Source organism: Corythoichthys intestinalis, chromosome 1 (assembly GCF_030265065.1).
Source record: "Corythoichthys intestinalis isolate RoL2023-P3 chromosome 1, ASM3026506v1, whole genome shotgun sequence".
Classification (NCBI taxonomy): domain Eukaryota; kingdom Metazoa; phylum Chordata; class Actinopteri; order Syngnathiformes; family Syngnathidae; genus Corythoichthys; species Corythoichthys intestinalis.
Window position 1 is genome coordinate 74,278,326 of NC_080395.1, and position 27,581 is coordinate 74,305,906.

Below are 27,581 nucleotides of genomic sequence, written 5' to 3' on the forward strand. Positions count from 1 at the left end.
GGTATAAGATTCAGGACCGGAACGCAGTTCTGGTATAAGATTCAGGGCCGCAATGCTGTTCCGGTACATGGTCCTTTGATTCCAAAAATATGACGGCAAGTGTCAAAACGCTATGTTAAAAAAAAAATGCTAAGCTGCCACACATGCATTTCATCTCCAAGAAGAAAACAATCTACCAACATCAGATTAATTTATTATTTATTTTATTCCACAGACAGCATGGAGGTTTCCCCCAGCTGCTGCAGTTATCCGAGTCTGACGATGATGAGTCACGTCAATGTGCGAATGCACAAAGCAAAACGCCTGCACTCATTTATCCGATCAATTGGCTGACATACTAAGATTGTGATCAGCAGAGATGGTTAGCTCTGATTGGTTCAAATGTGCATGTTTTCTGGAACAGCAAAAAAAAAAAAAAAAACGTTTGTTGAATTAATGCTACAAAAAAAGGGGCAATGCAACAGAAAATGGATCAAATCTTTAAGAGCAAGGAAAGAGTTGAGGAGACGTATTTATCATATTTAGTTTCATTTGCTCTGATGGGGAGGTTCAGAACATCGTCGCTGTCAATGTGCACTTTGGACTTATATTTGTTCATTTATGTTAGGCTACTTCTCAATTTCCTTATTATTTAAAAAAGTCAATGTTTGCGCGATCTTCAAAAGATATTCCATTTCACTTTGCATAATATAAGTCATTTGTACTTATTTTTCTCAATGTATGTTACTTATATCTTTATTATTAAGAGAAAAAAAAAACAGAAAGCAAAAGTAATTGTTTACATTAACTTCAATTTTAATATACATCCTATGTTCTTAAGTAGTTACTGTGGGGCAAATAAGTATTTAGTCAATCACCAATTGTGCAAACTCTCCTACTTGAAAAGATTAGAGAGGCCTGTAATTGTCAACATGGGTAAACCTCAACCATGATAGACAGAATGTGGAAAAAACCTCAGAAAATCACATTGTTTGATTTTTAAAAATGTTCTATCTCCAAATTAGAGCGGAAAATAAGTATTTGGTCACCTACAAACAAGCAAGATTTCTGGCAGTCAAAGAGGTCTAACTTCTTTTAACGAGGTCTCCAGAGGCTCCAATCATTACCTGTATTAATGGCACCTGTTTTAACACATTATCGGTATAAAAGACACCTGTCCACAATCTCAGTCAGGCACACTCCAAACTCCACTATGGCCAAGACCAAAGAGCTGTCGAAGGACACCAGAGACAAAATTCTAGACCTGCACCAGGCCGAGAAGACTGAGTCTGTAATAGGTAAAACGCTTGGTGTAAAGAAATCAACTGTGGGAGCAATTAGCAGAAAATGGAAGACATACAAGACCACTGATAATCTCCCTCGATCTGGGGCTCCATGCAAGATCTCACCCCGTGGCGTCAAAAGGATGACAAGAACGGTGAGCAAAAATCCCAGAACCACACGGGGGGACCCAGTGAATGACCTACAGAGAGCTGGGGCCACAGTAACAAAGGCTACTATCAGTAACACAATGCGCCGCCGGGGAATCAAATCTTGCACTGCCAGACGTGTCCCCCTGCTGAAGCCAGTACACGTCCAAGCCCGTCTACGGTTCGCTAGAGAGCATTTGGATAATCCAGAAGAGGACTGGGAGAATGATTTATGGTCAGATAAAACCAAAATAGAACTTTTAGGTAGAAACACAGGTTCTCATGTTTGGAGGAGAAAGAATACTCAATTGCACCCGAAGAACACCATACCCACTGTGAAGCATGGGGGTGGAAACATCATGCTTTGGGGCTGTTTTTCTGCAAAGGGACCAGGACGACGGATCTGTGTAAAGGAAAGAATGAATGGGGCCATGTATCGAGAGATTTTGAGTGAAAATCTCCTTCCGTCAGCAAGGGCATTCAAGATGAGACGTGGCTGGGTCTATCAGCATGACAATGATCCCAAACACACAGCCAGGGCCACAAAGGAGTGGCTTTGTAAGAAGCATTTCAAGGTCCTGGAGTTGTCAAGCCAGTCTCCAGATCTCAACCCCATAGAAAATCTGTGGAGGAAATTGAAAGTCCGTGTTGCCCAACGACAGCCCCAAAACTCACTGCTCTAGAGGAGATCTGCATTGCGGAATGGGCCAAAATACCAGCAACAGTGTGAAAAGCTTATGAAGAGTTACAGAAAACGTTTTGGCCTCCGTTATTGCCAATAAAGGGTACATAACAAAGTATTGAGATGAACTTTTGGTATTGACCAAATACTTATTTTCCACCATGATTTGCAAATAAATTCTTTAAAAATCAAACAATGTAATTTTCTCTCTCCACATTCTGTCTCTCATGGTTGAGGTTTACCCATGTTGACAATTACAGGCCTCTCTAATATTTTCAAGTAGGAGAACTTGCACAATTAGTGGTTGACTAAAAAAAATTTGAAGAAGGAGGTTGGTGTTATTGCTGTTTTTGTTAACTTTAATTTTGCAAATCACTGAAAAAATACGATTTTGAATGAAAATGAGTTTTTTTTATGTGTTATAGAAATAACTGTGCCAGTTTTCTTTGCATTTCAGTCGTAGTTTTAGGAGGTTTGACCCCCCCGAATGAAAATAATTTTAAAAAAAATTCTGGCTGCATGGCGACCTTCATGTCTGGGAGTTCTGGCAAGAAATTCTAGCCACTGTCATCCCTGTATATACGTAAAATAAATGCTAACTGCACAGTTTCTTTGCTTTTAACCAAGAATCCAGACTGTTTTATGTCCATATCTATGAAGAATTCGGGGATTTAAGCATTTATTCAAAAGAATTTTCGCCAGAAAAGCTCTGTTTACGTCGCTTACAGTATAGTGCATAATGATAATAAAGGGCTATTCTATTCTATAATAAGCTGTGGTTGTATATAGAATTTATTCATAATCTATTTACATATTATTTATAATTGATTCTGCATGTTTTCCTCAAGTATTAAGTTTCTGATGTTAATTTGAGTGATTTATTAGCTGAAGAAAACTTGCAGTAAATAAACAAAAAATTAAGTTGCTATTTTGGTCAAAAAAATGTTAAATATTGCTATTGACCCTGAAAATATAGGTGATTATCTCTGCATTTGGTGGGTTTTTTTTTGCGCATCTAGTATAAAATCTGACTTTTATAGCCATTTTAAGTTGTGTTATAGTTATATAAAAAGATAATGAATCGGGGATTTTATAAGGGAAGGACTGAATTTTTTGATGCCGCTATCATGGAGACTCATATATTGGGCGCCGTTTGTACAGCAGCACATGCTCAAAATTACGATAGCATTTTCTCACATTTAGCGCCAAACAGTGTTTAAAATGTGGTGTGAAATTTTTAGAGTCACTTTTTTTGCAAATTTACAACATTATTTAGCAACTTAAATATTTATTTTTAAATGAGAAGTTTGGGACCTGATTGTTTAAATCCAGAACTAAATATTTAATTTATATCCTAAATGTATATCCTATATCCTAAATCTGGAAACGGTTGCAACTAAATATTTAGCTTGATATGCAAATTCACATAACTGGAGAACGGAAGTAACAAAATAAAAGCTGGAGCACACAAAATACTCTTTAAATAATTTCTCCTAAATGTGTTTTTTACCTATGTATTGTTATTGCCACAATGATTCATGTCCAAGAGCAGACTGCCACCGTTGAGTAGGTTTTATTCATTTTCAAGCAACGTAAACAGACAGTCTGAGCTGCTCCACCAGCTTTTATTTTGTTTACTTCCGGTCTCCAGTCATGTGAATTTGCATATCAAGCTAAATATTTAGTTCCGACAGTTTCCTGATTTAACATTTAGGATATAAGTTTAAGATTTAAAATTAATTATTTAGTTTTGGATTTAAACAATCAGGTCCAAAACTTATTTAAAAATAAATATTTTAGTTGCTAAATAATGTTGTAAATGTGCATTTAAAAAAAAAAAAAAGTGACTCTAAAAATTTCACAGCATTTTAAACACTGTGTGGCGCTAAATGTGAGAAAATGTTGTCGTAATTTTGAGCATGTGCTGCTTTACAAACGGCGCCCCATCCATATATGGCTAAGGTAGGTGCCTGTTTTGGTTTTAGGTCGATAAACAGTGTTGGTTTCAAAAATATTTGAATTTTAAGTTTTTGAAAATAGGCCCCCTACTAATCAGCCCCATTTTCCATGTCATGTCATTAGGTTATGAAGTCTATGACTTGCCCTATAAAGGGTTAAGTGTTCGAGTACCTGTCCATTTTATCGACCACTCTCTCTGAAATGGCTTAATTTTGAATATCGTCAGTTCCAAAACAACCCCCTCAAGTAAACACTGAAGACGAGTCTGATTTACTGCTTTGACATTCTTCGTATGTCGGTTATTATTATTCCCGAATGATTATTTTTAGGTGCAGCGCACGCGTCACAATCAAACAGGATATCCGGTCAAGCCGGAAAACGAGGCTGTCTTCCAATAGAGGACCGGAGGAGTCCTATTTGTTTATTTATTTATTTTTTTAACTAATGTAAATCAGAATGGGACATTGGCAGTGTCTGAAATAAACATTTCGGGAGCAGTTATACATAACTATTTCTTCTGTTTTGTCGGAAAAATAATATTGGTATACATGGCTGTTCCGCTTCAGTGAATCCTTTTCCTCCACTAAAGAGGTTTGTTGAGCAGCGGGCTAAGTGAGTTAGCTCCCAAGTCGAGTGCCGCCGAGCCACCTGTCACTTTAACAGCATTTTTAATGGCCCACAATTAGAATTCCAAAGCCTTAAGGCACTCGTCCACCTATCAAAGCCGGTCGGCTAATTCCCAGTGTAAATGCCCGAAGCCGGACCGAGGATGAATGGCTTTTCTTTCAACGAACTGTGCTGGCTATTCTGCTGTCCGCCTTGTCCCAGTCGCATCGCGGCCAAACTAGCTTTCCTCCCTCCGGAGCCCACCTACTCTGTCCATACCGATGAGAACGGGGAAAGTAGCTTGCGTTTGGGCGAAAGGGCGGACTGGCAGTACTCCCAGCGCGAATTGGATGTGGTGGAGGTATTCAGCACGAGAAGTAGTCGGGGCAACCGGGTACAAACTATGTATGTGCGCTGCGCGCCCAACAGCCGCTACACGTTGCTATTCTCGCACGGAAACGCTGTGGACTTGGGACAGATGTGCAGTTTTTACATCGGCTTGGGCTGCAGGATCAACTGCAACGTGTTTTCTTATGACTACTCGGGCTATGGCGTCAGTACTGGCAAGCCCTCTGAGAAGAACATGTATGCGGATATCGAGGCGGCCTGGCAGGTCCTGAGGAACAAGTGAGTTAGAACCATGCAAGTGAATAGAATACAATAGAACCTGTCTGATACTAGGAGGCGTTTCTGCATGTTTCTGTTCTCTTTTAGACTCCAAGTTATCACGAAAGTAACTAGGGGAGAATGGGGTTCGTTGCCTAATTGGTTGGTTTTCACACTTGCGACAACTCGACCACCAGAGGGCGGTGCTGGGAAATATCAGTATCGAAATGATCATTGTTGTGCCCAGAAAATAACACATTATTTTTACGATTAAAGTGCGTAAGACAGGATAAAAGAAGTCTTGAATAGCATTATTATATTGCTAAATAAATGGTATGATCATCACAAATAACAGTCTTGTGCTACATGGAATATGAAATAATTAAATGCATTTATTCAGTTGGACATGGCAAAACTACTCCACAATTATCAAAACTGTCGACTTCACCTTTACTGTCGCACCTCCCGAATAATATTTTATGCCACCGTAGTTAGTCAGGCTTTTGTCATTTCCCTGCCGGCTTTGGAGAATGCAAACAAACCAAGAGGCGTGACAGCTAGCCGACATGCTAACCTGAACCGAGTGACGTCTCAAAGTCTTTATTTTCGCTTTTCGAAACGAAAAATCACACAAAACTAGCTAGGATCATGTCACACAGCGGCGGGGTTGTCGATAGTCTTCGGCGATCGGCAACCCGCCCGGCGACGAGCAAGTTACGGCTCGTTTCCCTGCTACGGGCAGGAGAGCTCGCCGAGGAAGTAGCTGGAGAGTACCGCCGGACAAACCGGCTCACGGAGGAGCGCGTAGCTGCCACATGGTCAACACGAATATGCCGTAAAATAATGCTTTACTACACGGCGAAGACGTAAACAGAGAGCGGCGTGCAGTGTTGTTCAGCTAACATGGCAGGATGTGTCTGAGGAGAACTTTTCTACATGTCCGTCCATGATCAAACGTAAGTAAATAGTCCCTTATTTAAAGAAAGTTTGTAGTGTTTACTTTGTAATCGCTGTATTCGCGGCCATTTTTAACACAAACTTGCAATTTCTGATGGGATTGAAAATTTGACAGAACACCAGGCACATGAAGAGGGCCAATAAGCCGAGTATAGAGGGGCGCGTGCAAACAAGCCCCCGGTTGTCGGCCGAGTGGCATCTCTGTGGACAATCAGCCACAAAATGCAAGCCACCTCCGTATTAAAACTTGTACTATGATCCCAGGACTGTATTTGACATAATACCAAATATGATGTTTACTCACATCCTCGTAAGTCCAATGGTCCCACAGTAGTAGAGCTTGTTTTGGCCAATGTCCGCGGTGAATGGGAAACTTTTGAATCTCAAAAAGGCTCACACGCCTCTCTCTGGTGCAGCAACAATTTACTGCAGCCATTTGGTTGGCGTAATGCCAAAAATAAACAAATTAATCTGCAAAATCAGCTGCATTAGCAGTCCATCTGCATGCTATAGACCCTACTCACGTGACGTCACAGCCACGCCCCTGCGCCATGTTGTCCGTATACTCGTCATGTTAATGCATTAGAGCTTCGTAAATTCCTCCTATTATGGCGTGTTTTTCTGCTCGTTAACATTAATAATCAAAATGGTGAAGTCGTGTGTGGCGGTCGGTTGCAAAAACAGAGAAGATAGACGGAGAGACTTGAAGTTTTACCGTATTCCGAGAGACCCGGAGAGGAGACCGAGATTGACTGCTGCAATTCGACGAGAAAACTGGGCTCCAAACGACTACCACAGATTATGTAGTAGTCATTTTATATCTGGTAAGATACATTTAATATATATTTAGAGGGTTTTGGGCTGACAACTACAATTAAGATCATTGCTAGGCTAATCGCCGACAACATACACTCAGACGTTGTGAATGAACTACATGAAAATATATAATTATAAGGGGATAATCAGACAGTTGTCATACAATTAATTTACAATTTCACTAGTGAGGTCAAAAGCCAAAAAATAAATTCAACTAGGGACAATCTGGAGTAGTGCTATCGCACTTCATATTTATTACATATTTGTATGTAGTGAGAGTGCTATCGCTAAACCATATAAACATTAGAAGCCCTAGCTCCGTTGACAAATGACATGAAATACATTAGACTTGACAGTGGATGTTAGCAAGAACAAAAGATTTTGAATTGAAAATTTCGTAACTCACCTTCCCGAGCACACGATAGATTCCTGCCGAATTTTTGTGGACGAGGACCTGTTTCACCCAACCAGCAACGAAGTATTTATAAGCCTCCAAGCTCTTAAAGTTTTTCAAACTTCCGTGAGAATAGGCTGATTTTGTGTGGACAAGATAGTTGTAAATATCAGGGTAGCTAGCAGATGTCAGGCAAAGACGGCGAAGACAGCGGGTCGAAAAACATCGATTTAGGCATCAAATATGAATCTGGCGAATGGATAAACTGAAGCTTTTCCACATAACGCCTTTTATGCAACGCATCCAATGAGTTTACAGCGTCAGATAACACCGGGGCTTCCATGAATTGCTCTATAACTTGCACGACTAATTGAAAACAATGAGAATAAGTCTAAAAAATACGGACAATATGGCGGCCGGATACAGCGACATGTCATTTTGTGACGTAGGTGAGTAGGGTCTATACGGCAGTGCTGTATTGTGACATGCTGACCCGGGTGACGTCACATTTGTATTCGTCCTAAACACGAAGCCGGAAGTCACTCATTATCATGGCGTGGGATTCAAAAATTGAATTTATAAAACGATCGCTTCCACACACATCCAAGCAGTCCATTTCATTCAGGAGCATAAAACACCGCGTGAAAGGTGAAATAAACATGATTTTTGATGTCATACGCACTCAAAGTCACACATCACTTTGTGGTAAGAGGCAATGGTGTATCCCAAGCAACTTGTCACTTTTGCTCATTAATATTCATGAAGTTAGTGATTGTCGCTAGGTGGGTGAATAGTAAATGCATGGAAATGTTGTACAAACGAGATGTTTACTGGGCTAAACCTACCAATTCTGTCCAAAAATGATGTCCCTGGTGCCAAATTCACTGGTAAAGATGTGGAAGAACATACAAATGTTCAGTTAAAGAGATGGCCTGAGTGTTGAGGGCTGAAAAAGACGGTAAAAAGAGCTGACCTGATCTAGAATTAGCTTTTTTATCGACACCTTTTTCTTGTGTGCGTTGCCTTACGCCACTGACAATGACATTCTCCTGTTTCAACAATCTATCCTTTACCACTATATGTCCTGTCTTTCTTATATATGATATCCTGTTATCCTCTGGTTGTCTGACATCTCTGACCGTTCTTGGGGGCAATTTACATTTCTATTTTTGTGTAGCGATCGCAAATGCTACTCAGTCACAGCCAACAAACACTTTTATTATTTCATTAATAACTAATCTTAATTCTATAATTTATTCACACTTTACCCTTACTAAAGTTGTCTTTTTTTCTTTACAACAGAAAAGGTAACAGTGGCAGTCAGACACCATTTAAATTTTTTTCAGGTCATTCATTATCTGACAGAAGCAGCATGGCAAAATGCCACATTAAAAAATAAGTAAAATATCAAAATGGCTTACCTCTTCGTCCTCTGTAGGACCATGGACCCCAATAAAATGTTTACTGCATATGAAATGTGAAAGGCTTCACCTTGTTGGCATTAAACTGGCCTTTTGGACGTACGCGCAAGTTCATCCATTGTTCAAAATTTTTCCTCCGAGTTCTTGGTTTCGGGAAACGTATGAAGAAAGCATCCTTAATATGTCGTAATGTCTAGAGTTGTTTCTACAAGTTCCAGAGCAGCAGTGTTTACTCGGCATGTTCTTTTTTGAAAGATTACTGGCAGAAAACAAGCAGTCATAACATAAGTTGTATGCGAGGGCGTGTCTATGTTGACCCACTTCCGGGTTACGATGGCGAGCGATGTCACGGTCTAAAAATGGCATTCGTGCGGTACACTACTGACCTTTCGCAAAAAGCTCCACCCCCCTTAGTTACAGTTGCTATGTTGACAAGCTTCGTGACTCCCAACACACAAGCCACTGCAGTAGGGCTGCAACTAATTATTATTTTTATAATTAATCGGACGATTAAATAAACGATTAATCGGATAAATGTATCTTTTTTAAATTACCTTCACAATTTCACTTGAAGTTGTTTTAGGAATGTGGTGAATGAGAATGAAGATGTAATGGATGACAATTGTAGCTGTAGGTTCTACTAAGCCACAATTTTTTTCTTTCACTAAAATGTTATTAGAAATACATGTATTATTACTAGTGCTGTCAAACGATTAAAAATTTTAATTGAGTTAATTACAGCTTAAAAATCAATTAATCGTAATTAATCGCAATTCAAACCAAATATTTCATATGCCATATTTTTCTGAAAATTATTGTTGGAATGGAAAGATAAGACACAAAAATACACACGGTCCCAGGCTTCAACTGGGACTGTGTGCGTTGGTCAGATGAGACCAAGATTGAGCTTTTTGGCAACAAACACTCTAAGAGGGTCTGGCGTGCCACGAAAGATGCGCATGCTGAAAAGTACCTCATACCCACTGTGAAGTATGGGGGTGTGTCAGTGATGCTGTGGGGCTGTTTCGCTTCCAAAGGCCCTGGGAACCTTGTTAGGGTGCATGGAATCATGAATACTTTGAAATACCAGGACATTTTAAATCAAAGTCTGTTGCCCTCTGCCCGAAAGCTGTAGATGGGTTGTCACTGGGTCTTTCAGCAAGACAATGACCCTAAACATAAGGCCAAATCTACACAGTAATGGTTTACCAGACACAAAATCAAGCTCCTCCCATGGCCATCTCAGTCCCCAGACCTTGTTTTGTTGGCAAAAGGGGGTTGTACATTGTATTAACACCAGGGGTGCTAATAATTGTGACACACATTATTTGATTTCAAATATTTTTTTCTTTATGTGGGATTTTTTTCCCCACTGAATGAATGCACTTGTATTGAAGGTTGGATTTTTCTCTTTTTTTCCATTAAGGACCCATATTATTTGAATTAAAAAAAAATATTAGAAGCTAAAAAACACATCTTTTTCAGGGGTGCCAATAATTATGGAGGGCACTGTATAAAACATTAAAATAATTTCTCAGTACACAAATCAGACAAAATCTTGTTCATTCATATAAAAAGTGCTGCAAATTGACATTTTAGCCTTGCGGGCAAGAATAAAAGACGCTACAATACGTGCTCGTCTGGCAATGTTAATTCCAAATAGTAGGAAACCTTTATTTTTGGAGTAATTTATTTTAAATTTTACAGACGAAAACATTTTTAGTAAATGTTGAATTGACGAAGTTAGTCTTGAGTTTTTCGTGTACAAAAAATACACAAAGACAAACACATTTTGATGTCACTAAAATATGACTAAGACTAATAGGTATTATCGTCTAAGACCAAAATGAAAATTAAAAGGGCTGCCAAAAACAACACTGGTGTGAGTACACCATAAGTAATATGTTCTCAGACATCTGTCTTAATCTGGGTCCTGTACTAGTATTTGCAATATTTGCACAGTTACGTTATATCATTTTTGCAGATTTACATCAACATCTTTAATGTCATATCATGTCAACCATCTGCCTCCTTGTATGAGTACTCTAAATTTTCATACACTGTTATATTACCTCTACATCGCCACTTGCTGCTATTCTCATATTTACTTGATTCCCAAGATGTGTACAATGTTACCTGTGTTTTTATATTAGCTTCATTGTACTTTTGCTTGTGTCTTATGTGGTGCACATTATGGAGAAGCTTTAGATCTCGTTGTACTCTGTAGAATGACAATAAAGGCTTTCTATTCTATTTAAAACTGAGAGGAAATATATACGACTAATAACGAGGCACTAATAAACTTCAACAGTAACAGCATCTTTATTTTTTTATCAAGATGTGATTTAATTTTAATCTCTGGTTTACTATTCCAGGTATGGAGTAACGCCAGAAAACATCATCCTATATGGGCAGAGTATCGGCACCGTGCCCACCATCGACCTTGCCGCCCGCTATGAATGCGCCGCTATCATCCTGCACTCACCACTCATGTCAGGGCTACGAGTGGCTTTCCCCAACACTCGCAAAACCTACTGCTTCGATGCTTTCCCCAGGTGAGTGTCTTTCTTTCATACATTCATGTCGGATCAAGTAAGCATGCCAACACAAAATCTTGACCATTTACGACAAGTTCAATCAATCAAGACACGTTTGTATAGCACCTTTCAGCAGCCAAATGCTTCACAATGTAGAAAAAAAACAAGATCAATAAAATAAACAAATATATTAAATCTAGAAAGCACAAAGGATCAGGACAGAGCAAAGTGTAAAATACTATCATGAAAAAAATAAGTTTTAACTATGCCAAAAGGGAAAATGCTACATCAGTGACTCACTGTTGATTATTTGTGGATGGATATTTTTTTTCTCTCCTTCAAATCAGGTTTATTTATTTTATTTTTTGTATCTGCGTTTTACGAAAGGAGGCCACTGTTCACATCTTTGAGGTGTCACTAGAGCAAAAATTTTAGTGTTAAAGCTGCTGTTGTGGTAAAACTGAATGCATTTTCACATTTATTGCCTTCAAAACGGTCAGCTCAGAGAAACTAGCAATACATGACTCTGTTTGCTGCCTATTACTAAAAAAACGGACTGAGGTATAAACTCATTTTTTTTCTGATGAAAGAGAGGAGTCCAATCTTTTCGTTTTGTAATCTTCATGTTTGCATAGTCACAAAGCGCTATATCTAGCGGGCCTTCAAATATTAGTCGAAATGGCTGACACTTACTGTTTTTTTTTTCTTTTCATAAAAACTGAAAGAGTTAACTGGGTGAGCTACAGTGGTATGATAAAGTATCTGAACCTTCTGGAATTTCACACATTTCTGCATAAAATCACCATCAAATGTGATCTGATCTTTGTCAAAATCACACGGATGAAAATACAGTGTCTGCTTTAACTAAAACCACCCACACATTTGTAGGTTTTCATATTTAATGAGTATAGCATACAAACAATGACAGAAGGGGGAAATAAGTAAGTGAACCCTCTGCCTAAGGAGACTTAAAGAGCAATTGAAACCAATTTTTACCCAACAATTTAAGTCAGGTGTATGCCCAATCGCTGATGAGTGGTTTAAAGCTGCCCTGCCCACTAAGAGTGTGACAATATCTCGATACAGCGATATATCGCGATATTTTGCAACCCGATCGGTTATCGATATTCTCCCGCCAAGTACCGATACTTTTATTTGACATAGTGGCCATTGGATGCTGTAAACTGCTCAATGTTTGTTGAGCAATTCCTTGGCGGTCCACTAGGGGCGCTCAGGAGTGGTTGTGAAGGTAAAAGTGGGTACAAGTTGACTAGAGAAGAAGAGAGGAAGCACCAAGTGGGTTGAAAAAAATTAAAAAGCTTTGTGGGAACGGTGGAGGAAAAAGTGACAAAATATTGCTACAAATCACACAGGAGGATACACTTTAGATTTTACACCAACAAAAAAGGAAGTAAGGTGAACAAGGACTATGCTGTATGTAAGAATTGTCTACAAAAATAAGGTTCACTGGCAGCTGGTGACAAAGTGGACACAGATTTCTTCACTGCTTCGCTTTCATCACTTGAGGTAAGAAAGTTTTGCAATGTAATTGATTTTTTAATTTACATGTATTATTTTGATGGCATTTGGTGTTGAGTGATATAAAATAAACCGGGACCCTTAACTGGATGAAAATGAATATCGAACAAGCCTATATGAATTTACTGATTTATTTGATATTATTTGAGAACCACTTCCCATGTAGTTTAAGACACAAACTGTTATTACTGCCATTTTGATGCAATAAGCTATAAAAAATGGTTTGAATAGCTTCCAAGATATATAAGGTGATGTGCATGATAATTAATGTAGTCTACATATTAAAAATAGGTATTTATTGCATTTTTAATTTCTATACATTCAATTCAGATTTTTTTAATTCACTCAATACTTCCAACATACACATACGAAATCAGGATTTCAACTCAAAAGCTATTGAGTAACTAATATTTTTTGTTTTATTTGGTTGTTTTTAAGGTGAGGAAGAATGTGACTGACTGAGTCCGACATCTCAAATGCTGAAGCAGATGGTGGAAGTGCTCAAACCAATGCTTTTGTGTGTGCTATGTGCACACATCAACTATATGTAAAACTATGGCCAAGAATGGTGTTCATGGGAGGACTCCACGGAGGAAGCCACTGGTGTCTAAAAAAACATTGTTGCTCGTTTATGTCTGCAAAAAGGCACTTGGACACTCCACTGACGTTTTGGCAAAATATTTTGTGGACTGATGAAACCAATGTTGAATTGTTTAGGAGTAACACGCAACGTCATGTGTGTAGGAAAAATGGATCAGCTCACCAACATCAACACCTTATCCCCACCGTAACGCATGGTGGAGGGAGCATCATGATTTGGGGCTGTTTTGCTACCTCAGGGCCTGGACAACTTGCAATCATTAATGAAAGAATGAATTCAAATGTTTATCAGGATGTTTTGCAGGAAAACCTGAGGCCGTCTGTCAGACAGTTGAAGCTAAAAAACAGAATGGTTGCTGCAACATCACAATGATCCAAAACACAGAAGTAAATCAACTTCAGAATGGTTTCAGAAGAACAAAATACACGTTCTGGAGTGGCCAAGTCAAAGTCCAGACTTGAACCCCATTGAGATGCTGTGGCAAGACCTAAAGACAGCGATTCATGCCAGACATCACTGGAATCTGACTGAAATACAGTAGTTTTGTAGAGAACAATGGGCCAAGATAAGTCCTGATCGATGTGCCAGACTGATATGCAGCTACAGGAAGCGTCTGGTTGAAGTTAATGCTGCCAAAGGGGCGGGCACAAAATATTAAATGTGGTGGTTCACTTACTTATTTCCCCCTTCTGTCATTGTTTGCATACTAACCTCATTTAAATATGAAAACCTATAAATGTTTGGGTGTTTTTTCTAAAAGCAGACACTTTTTTTCATCTGTATGATTTTGTCAAAGATCAAATCACATTTGATGGTGAGTTCATGCAGAAATGTGACAAATTCCAAAAGGTTCAGATACTTTTTCCATACCACTGTATAAAGAAAACAGCTCAGTGACAGTATAATCATACTGACTGTTATGGCTTCATTATTTACCAGCGTACGCTGCATCACTACAATCACAAAATACTATCCAAACATAGGAGACAAATTTCATGTGTGTTTGTAACATATTACACTTGACCTGTCAAGATGATTTTGAAATATAAAAAGAATTGTCTTGGGCTGCAGCAATCAATTAATTATTTAATCGATTAATCTATCGCTCAGTTAGTTCGAATAATCGAGTAATCAGATAAGGAACATTCAATGCATTGCAAATATATCATATATCATATCATATTCACTGTTGCCACTAGAGGGCAGTATATCCACCCCAATCAATAAAACAATGCAAACATTTTCAAAACAAATCATTACAACGCCACTCTAGTCAAATGAATACTCCAAGCATTAAAATTTGATTTGAAGCTTTTTTTTCTAATCGAATTACTCAAGTAAATGAATTAATCATTGAAGCACGAGCGTGTTAGGAACTTGAATATTGTACTACAGGTCAGTCACGGGGTCTGAATTGAAAGCACAATTGCTGATGGGAGCCTAATGGTCAGTGTTTTTTTTCGTCAACTAAGACGATAACGAAAATATTTTATTACTATTTCATGACAATGACGTTGAGATGACGGGCTAAAAACTAGAGCTGTCCTGACTAGTCGACGTAGTCGACATCAACGATGACGTAAATGTGTCGACGAGCACAACATCCCGTCAACAGTTAATGAAGGGTTAAAAATATATGCATGGAATGTTGAGAATGTCGGACGCTCGGTATACAAGCGGGGAAAGCGGTACAAAGACAAAAAACTGTAACACAGTGGGCAAAACATTGACTTATTTCAACGAAACAAAGGAGGGTACACTGTTGTTTCCTGTCTCTTCAATGCCAAGCTTGCATACCAGGCTGCTCGTGGGCTGTGAATGAACACCTAAAGCGCCATCACCCAGTTGAAATATTAAAAATACGACAGGAGACAACAAGTTGGCAGATCGTAAGCCCATCTAACTAAATAACGATATGTTTTATTGAAGTTGCTAAGCGATATGCAATGATGATGAGCTGATATGCTATCCCCACTCTTACATCTTGAACAAAGACTGTCTTTACGGATAAACACAACAAAGTCGGCCAACGTATTGTTGCTGACTTGGCTGCTACGAATAACCTCACTTTGACTCCAGACAGGTTAAGAACGTGGGTCACAGAGCGCTAACTCACGGTTACATGATGAACAATGAGTAGCAAATTAAGAACGCTGTACTTCAAACTGTCCTAGTGTAGACGTAGCCTGGGACACCAGTTATTTTCGCAGATGTTTATTGGTCATCAACACGCCTTAGAATTACAGTTCAAACATACAAAATAAGGAAACACATCTTTATTAAACACTATACGTTAGCATTGCTACATTGAGACAAATGGGGGAAGAAAGTCGACCTACTTTAGCCTGCTATAAAACATTGGCAGTCTTCTCCAAAACGTAAGTTTTCGGTTAAAAGGTGACACTTCAAACATGAAAAATCATCGGTTAACGGCATTTGCAAACGAAAAAAAAAAATCTATTAATGACACCACTAGCAATGACGAAAAGTGCTTTTTTTGCGGAGTGTAAAGCTTATGGTTAGCGGTTTAGCGAATGTACTTCTGGTAAACATAACAAAATAAAAGCATGTCATGTTCGTCATATAAATATTGATTTCTGGAGTTAATCCCACATACTTCAGAATCGATTCTACACGAAGAATAGCTTTAAAATGACACCCTTTATGAAAAATCTGATTGGCAATGGATAATTATTATAATTATTGTATACTTTCTCACACCTCATTGTTTATTTGTGATTTATTATTGTTATTTAGGTGTATATTTGTCCTTCAATAAATAATTTAATGTTCTAAAATGTTTTTGTGAATTAATAAGCGTCAACAAAAATGTCATTGCTAAGTTAGTAAAAAAAAAAAAAAAAATATATATATATATATATATATATATATATATATATATATATATATATATATATATATATGGCGGAAAACACTCAGGTGACTTGAAGTTCCGCTCTGAGACCCCCATTTTCGGCCAACTTTCAAAATTGTCCGATATGCATGTGTGATACATCATTGGGAAGCTTAAAGTGCCTGTGACACGAAAAAGCATGTTTATTTCATAATACACGCGGTATTTTATGCCCCTGAATGATATGGGCCGCTTGGATGTGTGTGGAAGCGATCGCTATTTTTATTTAGTTTTTTTAATCCCGCGCCATGAAAATGAGTGACTTCCGGCTTCGGTCTTGCATTGAGGAGGAGGGCGCTGTGACGTGTACGGTAGAAGACGTCCTCTTCACGCTACAGTGTACTGTTGTGTATGAGGACGAAGGATTCAGCTGATTTTGCTGATTAATACGTTTATTTTTCGCATCACGCCAGCCAAACGGCTGCAGAAAAATCATTCTGTATGAGGGAGAGGCGTGTGCGCCTTTTTGGAGTTTCAAAAGGTTCCCATTCACCGTGGATATTTACTGTGGGATCATTGGACTTACGAGGAAGTGCGTAAACATCTTGTTTTGTATTATGTCAAATACGAATACAGCGATTACAAAGTAAACACTACAAACTTCCTTTAAATGAAGGACTACGTACGTTTGATCATTGATAGGCATGTAAAAAGCTCTCCTAATGCTCATTAGCAGCAGCACGTTAGCTGCACAACAACTCCAGCCACCCTCCTCCGGGGAACGAACTGTAAATTGCTCTCCGCCGGGTGGTTTGCCGATCCGCAAAGACAATCGACAACCGGGTCGTCATGTCAGATAATCCAGGATAGTTATGTGTGATTTTCCGCTTCGAAGACTTTGAAACATCACTCGGTTCGGGTTAGCATGTCGGCGAGCTGTCACGACTTCTGGTTTGTTTACATTCTCCGAAGCCGGGGAAGGGAAATAACATGTCCGATTTAGGTGTCATAAAATAACGTAAAGGTGAAGTCGACAGTTTTGACCATTATGGAGTAATTGTGCGATGTCGTGCTGAATGAATGCATTTTTATTATTTCATATTCCATTCAGCACAAGACTGTTATTTGTCATGACCATGCCATTTATTTAGCAATTGGGGAAAATACTTGGATAAAAAGAATATCCTGTAAAAATATTGAAGTAAAGAGACAGAAACAATGACATTTTGCCGCTCTCTTCGTCGCGTTTTCCTCGTTGTGAATAGTTCCCCCTCGACGGGCTGACTGGTCCTTCTCAAGCCATTTATATAGCTATTGGGGAAAATACTTGGATAAAAAGAATATCCTGTAAAAATATTTAAGTAAAGAGACAGAAACAATGACATTTTGCCGCTCTCTTCGTTGCGTTTTCCTCGTTGTGAATAGTTCCCCCTCGACGGGCTGACTGGTCCTTCTCAAGCCATTTATGGGGACGCTAAAGCCCTATAATGGTAGGCATGGCTAGCTGGCAGATTAAAAGACTAATTTCTCGTCATCTGTGCTTTGCTAAATTGTTGTATATATTCGAATCGTCTCAAAATATGATTCTAATTCACATAATAATGCCATTTAATACTTTTTTTCTCGTGTCATATGCTCTTTAAAATCTCAATTTGCTGGGGGAAGAAAAATTTTGAACAGGAGGGCATTTAAAAAAAATAATAATTAAACAGCGAAACCCTATCTGGAGGTGAGAGCATGAAAGAGCATTTAATTTTGTTGGCGTCGGGTACGGCTTACAGTAGTCGTGCTTCCAGTTGCAATAAAACCATTTTAGAAATCCTCACGATTTTGGCATTGTCCTTGAAGACGCTGCAATGTATACGTGTTTGTCAAGCGTTCAATTGAAATTTTTGGAAATTTTCACTAAAACCTTTAAATTTTTCCAGACGAAAACATTTCGAGTATTCGTCGAATTAAAATAGGCAGATATTTTGAAAGAATGAAATATGACTACGACTAATAAATACAGGAAGCCCCAGATTACGACGTACCCGACTTGCGAGATTGAGACTTTACGATGCCGGAGTCTCGTCCGCCATTTTGTTTCCATTTCCCCCCCCCCCCAGTCAGGTAAACAGTATCATATTGTACCTCACAGTGTTTTATTTTTTTACTCAACTTCATAGATAGGGCCTCTGCTCTTTGGCGACATGTGCATTTGATTATATTGATGACTTTTGTTCTGTTATGCATGCTTTTATTTTGGCGCAGGAAGCGTAGAGCAGTACTACTTCCGTACGTGACCATGTACACACAAAGAACAACGTATTTGCGCATATGAAGAAGAGTGCATGTGCACACACGAGGAAAGGGCACATTTGCTCTCACGAAGAGGTCATCCTGCCGATTGTGAGAGAGAGGGGAAAAATTACAGCTAAGCTTGCTGTCTAGCTAGGACTTTGCTCCAACATCTTGGCGAGGACAGGACATAGACTTCATAATTTAATATTGACGGGACACAGAGCCGATAAATAGGGGGCCTGCATTGTTGGCGAGGCTGTAAAAAGCTGACTTAGTGGAATCACAGACAAATAGCTTTTTTGTTGAAAATTCTTGTGAATAAATGCTTATATCCCTGAATTCTTTGTACATATGGACGTAAAACAGTCTCGATTCTTGGTTAAAAGCAAAAAAAAAAAACGTGCAGTTTGCATTTATTTTACGTAAATATGTCGAAGTACATTGCTAGTCTGTTAGTGAATGTAGCTAGCAGCCGCCTTATGTAAACTGAGCTTTTCCGGTGAAAACTCTCGTGAATAAATGCTTAAATCCCTGAATTTTTTGTAGATATGGATGTAAAACAGTCTATATTCTTGGTTAAAGACAAAAAAAACAAAAAAAACGTGCAGTCAGCATTTATTTTACGTAAATATGTCGAAGTACAATGCTAGTCTGTTTGTGAATGTAGCTAGCGGCCGCCACGTGTAAACAGGGCTTTTCTGGTGAAAATTATTGTGAATAAACGCTTAAATCCTCAAATTCTTTTATAGATATAGACGAAAAACAGTCTCGATTCGTGGTTCAAAGCAAAAAAAAAAAGTGCAGTTAGCATTTATTTTACGTAAATATTGCAAACTATGATGCCAATGCGGTAGCGGCTAATTTCTCCCATTAATTTTTTTTCAACGTTTCAAAATGCTTGCATGGTACAAAAAAATGTAATAATTACCTTGAATCCTCGAACAAATCACTCCTGAGACAATCCTTCCTGTATGTATGCGGTACAGCTTTCGTACTTTTTCAACCTAAATCCAGCGTTAGATCGCTGCGTTTGTTTGTTTGTTGTTTGTGTTTGCTGTATTTGTGAATAGCTCCTCTTGATGTGAGTGGCCCCCTACTTAAAGGCGAGGCGCAGTGCATGACCGATCTGACCCGTCAATACTATTATGAAGTCTATTGACAGTATAATGACTTATAATACATGTTTTTGGATAGTTATTTTGAGATCTTAGGGGTACTTAAAGGGTCAATTCCGACTTACGTGGAAATTTGAGTTTCGTCGCCAGCGTAGGAACAGAACTCGTTCGTAACCTGGGGACTACCTGTATTTTCGTTCAAATGACTAAGACTAGGAGTGTCCAAACTATTCCACATAGCCGCAGTGGGTACTGGAGTTCATTCCAACAAAACAAGAGGATACTTTTTCACCAGTCTGGTGTCTTACAAGTGTAATCAGTTTATTGCAGTCAGGTGCTGCTTGATTTAGCAGAAACCTCATTGGTTAAACAGTCTGTGGTCGATTGGTCGGAACAAAATCCAGGACCCACAGCGGCCCTTGAGGACCGATTTGGACACCTTTAAGACGAAAATGAAAATGGCTGCCAAAAACGACACTGCTATTAGTGCACAAAGATAATTTTGAAGAATGACTTGTGTACTTTGCAAAACTCCCTTTTCTAACCACAAATCTTGTCTTTGCTCTCCTTAGTATTGACAAAGTGTCCAAGGTGTCATCCCCAGTGCTGGTGATCCACGGTACAGAGGACGAAGTGATTGACTTCTCCCACGGCTTAGCTATGTACGAGCGCTGCCCCCGTGCTGTCGAGCCCCTCTGGGTGGAGGGAGCGGGCCACAATGACATTGAACTGTACGTGCAATACCTGGAGAGACTCAAGCAGTTCATTTCCTTTGAGCTCGCCACATCGTGAGCAGGCCAGCACAAACAGTCCGCCGTTCAAATCCGCAGTCTTCTCCTTTTCCGCTTCCAACGTCAACCCCTTGCATTAGCCAGAGCTGTAGCAAACAGATCACATGACATTCCTGTGACTTTGGAGACATATTAGGATTGGAATGAAAGACATACTGGAAGAGGACGTGTTAAAGGGCTTGTTAACAGCCAGGTTAGGTGTACCCTTGAAACTCAGCAAACCTCACGCTTGTATACAGTATGTGGACGTGATTTGACAAAGACCCTGGGTCAAGACTGTTTGCTTCTGCTTGTCAGTCTCTGTTCATGTCCCACTTAAGATCAGTTTCCTTCCTTTTTTTTCAACCACAAAATTTAGCCTGTCATAAATAATTCTTCTGAGTTTATACTGTGACGTCTGCCTGCTGAGAGTGTCTAACACGATCAAACTTGATTTATCTATTCTTTTATAATGGGAACAAACAGAATCATTTTTACACCTTTAGTAACAATTCAAGTTTGTACATGTTTTGTATTCTTGAGTTTATTTTTGAGCAAGCAAACGCACATTTATTGTGCGTCTATTTTCAGGAATTGTATTCACTGTGACCTCCTTCAAGCATTCCAGATTTTTTTGCTTTGTTTTGTTTTTGAGAGTCCTCTCCCCCTTTTTTTGGAAATCAAAAGGATCTATTACATATCTAAACTTTTACACTTTGTGGATTTGTGAAGCCCTAATAACTGCTAATCGCTTGGTCCAAGAAGAAGGTACATCCAAAAAATGTATGTCAACAAGTCAACAACATCAATGATTTTGAGAAACGTCAAAGCTTGCTTTACCAAAATAGAGCATTAGGGGCTACTTTATTTAATTCAATTCAATTCAATTCAATTCAATTTGTATAGCCCTCAATCACAACAGAGGTCTCAAAGGGCTTTACAGAGGCAATATGATACACAATTAGAAATGAAGCAACAAAGATGAATAGATACAGTTCAAGTCCTGGGTATCCCCTATCCTTAAGACCCTCCATGCCGGCAAGGAAAAACTCCAAAAACTTTCAATTGGGAGAAAAATGAGAAACCTTGGGGAGTACCACAGTCAGGAGAGATCCACTCCCAGGACGGATAGACAGGAACCCCAGAACGGCTAATGGGAATTAGCAAGCGAAATTGTAGTCCGTAAAAATACAGTGGAGTAAAGGAGCAAGAAGAGGTCCCTCTGGTCAGATGAGACGGGGGTAGCAGCGAGGACGTCAATCCAGCCAGGGGTCCGGACAGTCAGGAGGCTGCAGCTGAAAAATAGCCCCTCCCCAGAGGGGAGGGGGGAAAGGGGACACCGGGTGACTAGTGATGAAGAGACTAGACAACTAGATATTAACATTGGAAAATAGAAATAAAGTAAGACAAGTGGTAGGTAGAGTAAGAAAAGGAGATAGAACTCAGCGGCTGTACTGCCCCCAGCATTATAGCTTCTAGTGCAGCTTAAACTAAACTAAAATTTAAAGATCATGCACTGCTTAAGATTTACGGCTAGGGATAATGAAGAAGGGAGTATTTTTCTTGTTTTTTTTCCCACATACTTCTACCTTTACATTCCAAGTCTTTTTCTCACACAGGTCCCGGAAACCTTGGAGAAACAGGGTGGCTGTTTTTGTTTTAGATGCTGTCAGTATAACACTGTGAAAGATGGCGAAAAACAATGAAATATTTAAAAGCTACTGAAGCTGGTATGTACTGTAAAAATGTCCACTACCATCTTTGTCAGCACGTGTCCTAGACTGATTATGCACTAGGCCTGAGCAATATCGGGAAAAAATTTACACTGCTGGCCAAAAGTATTGGCACCCCCGCATTCTGTAGATAATGCTCAATTTCTTCCAGAAAATGATTGCAATTACGAATAATAATCATTTATTTTGCTTGCAATGAAAAAACACAAGAAAATGGGGGAGAAATTTAAATCACTATCATTTTTGTCAAATTTTAAAAATGGGCCAGACAAAAGTATTGGTACCCTTTGAAAAATCGTGACGCTTCTCTAATTTGTGTAATTAACAGCACCTATTACTTAACTTTGGCACATAACAGGTGGTGGCAATAACTAAATCACACTTGCAGCCAGTTAAAATGGATTGAAGTTGACTCAACATCTGTCCTGTGTCCTTGCGCGTACCACATTGAGCATGGAGAAAAGAAAGAAAGCCAAAGAACTGTCTGAGGACTTGAGAAGCAAAATTGTGAGGAAGCATGGGCAATCTCAAGGCTACAAGTCCATCTCCAAAGACCTGAATGTTCCTGGGTATACCATGCGCAGTGTCATCAATAAGTGTAAAGCCCACGGCACTGTGGCTAACCTCCCTAGATGTGGACGGAAAAGAAAAATTGATGAGAGATTTCAACAAAAGATAGTGCGGATGGTGGATAAAGATCCTTGAATAACATCCAAACAAGTTCAAGCTGTCCTGCTGTCCGAGGGTACAACACCCTACTATACATCGGCGTCTGAATGAAAAGGGACTCTATGGCAGGGTACCGAGGAAGACCCCACTTCTGACCCAGAGACACAAAAAAGCCAGGCTGGGGTTTTTCAGAACTTACCTGAGAAAGCCAAAAATGTTTTGGAAGAATGTTCTCTGGTCGGACAGTCAAACTTGGCAGAGGATCGGTGATTTTCTGGGGTTGCTTTGCTGCCTCTGGCACTGGACTGCTTTACATTGTGCATGGCATGATGAAGTCTGAAGACTACCCACAAATTTTGCAGCATACTGTAGGGCCCAGTGTGAGAAAGCTTGTCTCCCTCAGAGGTCATGGGTCTTCCAGCAGGACAATGACCCAAAACACACTTTAAAAAGCACTAGAAAACGGTTTGGGAGAAAGCACTGGAGACTTCTAAAGTGGCCAGCAATGAGTCCAGACCTGAATCCCATAGAACACATTTGGAGAGATCTGAAAATGGCACTCTTCAAATCTCAGAGACCTGGAGCAGTTGCCGAAAGAACAATGATCTAAAATTCCAGCAGAGAATTGTAAGAAACTCATTGATGGATAATGGAAGCGGTTGTTTGCATTTATTTGTCTAAAGGTTGTGCTACCAAGTATTAGGCTGAAGGTGCAAATACATTTTTGCAGCCCATTTTTGGAGTTTTGTGTAAAATGATAATGATTTTTTTTTTCATTCTGTTGTGTTTTTTTCATTGCAATCAAAATAAATCAAGATTTTCTGGGAAAAATTGATCATTATCTGACAGAATTGCAGGGGTGCCAATACTTTTGGCCAGCAGTGTATTGAGATAATTAGAAGAATTTTCAACCGATAACTTGAATATCTCTGTTTGGGATTGGCCTGATCGATATTGCAAAAAAAACAAAAAACATTGCAATATATACTCTATTGCCAAGACTCCGCACTTGGTTGCAGTGGTGCACTTTTTTCTTAAGGTGCACCAGCACAAAATGTAGGTGCGCACACATTTTTCATTGCATCATCTTTAACGTCATACTTTTAATCACCCTCCATAATGTTCATCTTCGTTGTCGTAGGGATGCTGGAGTCTATCGCAGCTAACACTAGGCAGAAAGCGGGGTATACCATGAGCTGGTTGCCAGCCACTTTCAGTGCACATATAGACACAACCATTCACGCCTACTAGTGTTCAATTAACAGGAACTTCGAGAAAACCCACGCAGAAAGGCAACAGCCCTCATTGAACCCACAATCCCAGAACTGTGAGATGTACGAGTTAACCCTCGTATTGTGTTGGGGTCAGAAATGACCCGTTTTTTAAAATTTTCTGATGCAAAACTCAGTGGTACTTTTGACATACCCAAAATTGAAAACGGGTCTATCTTGACCTGAAAACAATATACTGCAAAGGTTTAGTATTTTCAGGCCAAGTTAATTTACAGATCAAATTTAATTCACTCGCAAAAATATGAGCTACTTTCTAACACAAGACAAGGGCTAACCACTGTGCCACCGTGCCACCTTCATCATCTTAATTATTTTTAAACAACAATAACTTATAAAAATGTCTAGTCTTTATTAATTGCTTCATTGAGTGAGTCCACTCTGCCTCTCACACCTCCCTCCAGCTAAGCAGTGCGACTAAATAGTTTTTTCTTGGTCAACAGTGCTACCAAATAACTTTTTCTTGGTCAACAGTGCAACTATGTTTGGTACCTAAAGTTAACGATGATTGACAAATTTGTAGCTTTTATCTTGCCATATACGGTTCAGTGTCTCTACGGTCAACGGCACAGATGTGTCAATCATCTTTAAATGTATAAGTGTACTGTGTCAACTCATTGTGTAAGTGAGAGGCTGTTCTCAGCATCGTGAGTGGATTTGAGTGGACTCACTCAGTGAAGCATTTAATAAAGACAAGTATTTTTCTACATTATTCTTGAAGGTGGCATGGTGGGACAGTAATATTTCTGGAACTTTTGTTAAAATTCGGTATGAGATCAGGACTCTGATTCTCAAAATCTGGTGACTCGGACACGGGTGCAGAAATATGCGTTCGGGACAACCCTATTACTGATTAAATGTAACACATTACTACCCACCTCTAGTAACAAGCTATGGTAACAAGTTGACATTTAGCACTCCAGTGGAGAGTGGTTTGAGCATAGTCAGTGCACACGCCTACTAATGGCCTTATTTTTCCCCATTTTGAAACCCTATTAAAATTTGTTTTCTTAATTCAAATTTGGCGGGTTCGTTAAAGACACTTTTCCATGACCTAAGCAATTTATAAATGTTGACTTCCACTGGAGTGTCCTTGTTGAAATCTGACTCCAAAAGACATGAGAACAAAAGTTTAAGAGATAGACTTTTCCTTCTGGTGGCCGTTTTGAAGGGTCAGTGTTTATTCTTTTTTTTTTTTTTTTTTTTTTTTTTAAATTTGCCCTAAAATAAGTGTTAGTCAATGAAATAACATCTTCCCAAAACTAGGGATTAGGATGATGGCACAAAGAAGTAAAATGCTGAATAGTGTTGAAAATGTGAAGTCATGTTTGAAGGGATACAAATCAACCCTGATCGTAATTTGACAAATGATTTGTCCTTATATTAACGTTGTTTGCCTAGTCTTTTTTTTTTTTTCCCTCTCTCCTTTGGTTGTGCTTTTAATTTGTTTGATGACCCCACTTTTTTTAGTTTGAATAGCTGTTTTGATACTTGATATTTCTACAAATTGTATTTTAAATGTCACTAGATTGATAGCCTACAAAGTACCATGTCAATATCTTGTGAAGTAATACTTTGTTCTGCCTAGTCTCACTGACACTGGAATCACTTATGCAAATATAGATCAAACGACACCAGAAAGAGTAGATTTTGTTCATATTTTAAAGAAATGTAAAATGCCTTAAACAGATTTTGAAATAAAAAAAGAGAAAAGAAAGAAAAACAATGTATGTTTAAATGCTTTGAAAAATAAAGACTGCAAGAAAATGGATGATTGATTGAAATGTTTCACTGTACTGGAATTATTTTGGAACTTCATTTCACCTAACTCGGGGGTCGGCAACCAGTGTTTTGAGAACCGCATGCGGCTCTTTAGCGCTGCCCTAGTGGCTCCCTGGAGCATTTTCAAAAATGTTTGAAAATGGACAAAGATAGTTGAGGGAAAAATATTTTTTGTTTTGATATGGTTTCTGTAGGACAAAAATGACACAAACTATCTTAACGTTTTCCAATGCTGTAAAAATGTGTAGAATAAATATTACATTTCAACATTTCTGTCAATGCAGATTTGTGTCATAGCTTGCGACACACATTTTAATCAGCTTGGCGGGATGCCTGGCAGCTGTTTATTGTTAAGAAACCGGGAGCCGATTACCCAGTTGGGAGTGAGAGAAAACTGCGATTCCATTACTACTGAAGAACTTAGAGGAGCACAAAAATAGATTTAAGAAGTGGATTGCATCGCCAAACTCCACTACTGCAGCAAGTTTTGTTGCAACCCGGGGGTTAATGGCGTGATAAAGTGTGGAAAACCGTTCACAGATGGTGGGTACATGAAGTAGACATTCATCAACATATCAGAACACCTATTAGCAGACTTCAAAAATAAATCCGAGATAATAAAAAAAAGACATACCCAGATAAGAGGCATATTATGCACATTGCATTGTGTTGTTTTTCGAAAAACCTCAAGATAAAAACAACATCAAAAATCAGATTTCTTTATTGCATTTCTATAAATTCATAAAAGCAATGAAACAATTCATTAATATTGTAATGAAGTTAAACTTGGCATCATCACAACAAAGTAGTCACGTGGTGTGTTGGATCCACTGCAGGAAAAATAAACATTAAATCATGAATGCTCATTATGTATTTTTTGCCAATTTAGTAATTTTGATAGTAGACTAATATAGCTAATACTAGGGGTGTAACGGCACACAAAAATCTCGGTTCGGTACGTACCTCGGTTTTGAGTTCACGGTTCGGTTCATTTTCAGTACAGTAAAAAAACAAAATGCAAAATATAAATGTGCTAGTTGTTTATTACACACTTTTGTGCTTTCAACAATAGGGACATTATCCTATACAAAGCTAGAATTCTGCTCAAAAAGTAGCGGGTATTTAAAGATAATCCAACAATTTGCCTTTCAGACCCCGCGTATTGGTCAGCTTTCTTTCTGAAAGAAAGAATATCTGTGCTAAAGAGAAAAGCAATCCCAATGACAAAGATTTTAACATGTATTTTACAAATGAAATGCCTCAATGAAACATTTTTTTTGTATGAATGGTTTTCAAAACCTTTATTGGTGGATTTTCTCAAGTTAAAGTGCCACACAGAAATTAATAAATTTAATTGTGTAAGCAGGATTTGTGTATTATTCTTATTATTTAATTACAGGTGTTTTAGCTCCTTTCAATTTATTTTATTTAAATGGGCTATTATTTTATTATGTGTTTATATTTTACAAATGTGATGTAGTATTCATTTATATTGTATATTTTATGTTGTATAACTTTAGTTCCTATGTAAATATTAGTTCCTACTTGTTTTGTTGTGG

General features: G+C 38.7%; 1 protein-coding gene across 1 annotated transcript; it reads left to right on the forward strand.

The window, feature by feature from the left end:
• Nucleotides 1-4,439: 4,439 nt before the first annotated feature.
• Nucleotides 4,440-26,157, forward strand: abhd17c (abhydrolase domain containing 17C, depalmitoylase). The gene is made up of 3 exons (XM_057851384.1): nt 4,440-5,283; nt 11,226-11,405; nt 20,352-26,157. The coding sequence occupies exons 1-3, from the start codon at nt 4,799-4,801 to the stop codon at nt 20,569-20,571; spliced, it is 885 nt and encodes a 294-aa protein (XP_057707367.1). The 5' UTR covers nt 4,440-4,798; the 3' UTR covers nt 20,572-26,157.
• The last annotated feature ends 1,424 nt before the right edge of the window (nt 26,158-27,581 follow it).

What these genes read in the sequence shown, in the direction of transcription:
- abhd17c (XM_057851384.1), top strand. Translation starts at nt 4,799, where the DNA reads ATGCCCGAAGCCGGACCGAGGATGAATGGCTTTTCTTTCAACGAACTG. An exon ending in TGGCAGGTCCTGAGGAACAA is followed by an intron (nt 5,284 to 11,225) that starts GTGAGTTAGAAC and finishes TTACTATTCCAG; the next exon opens with GTATGGAGTAACGCCAGAAA. An exon ending in TGCTTCGATGCTTTCCCCAG is followed by an intron (nt 11,406 to 20,351) that starts GTGAGTGTCTTT and finishes TGCTCTCCTTAG; the next exon opens with TATTGACAAAGTGTCCAAGG.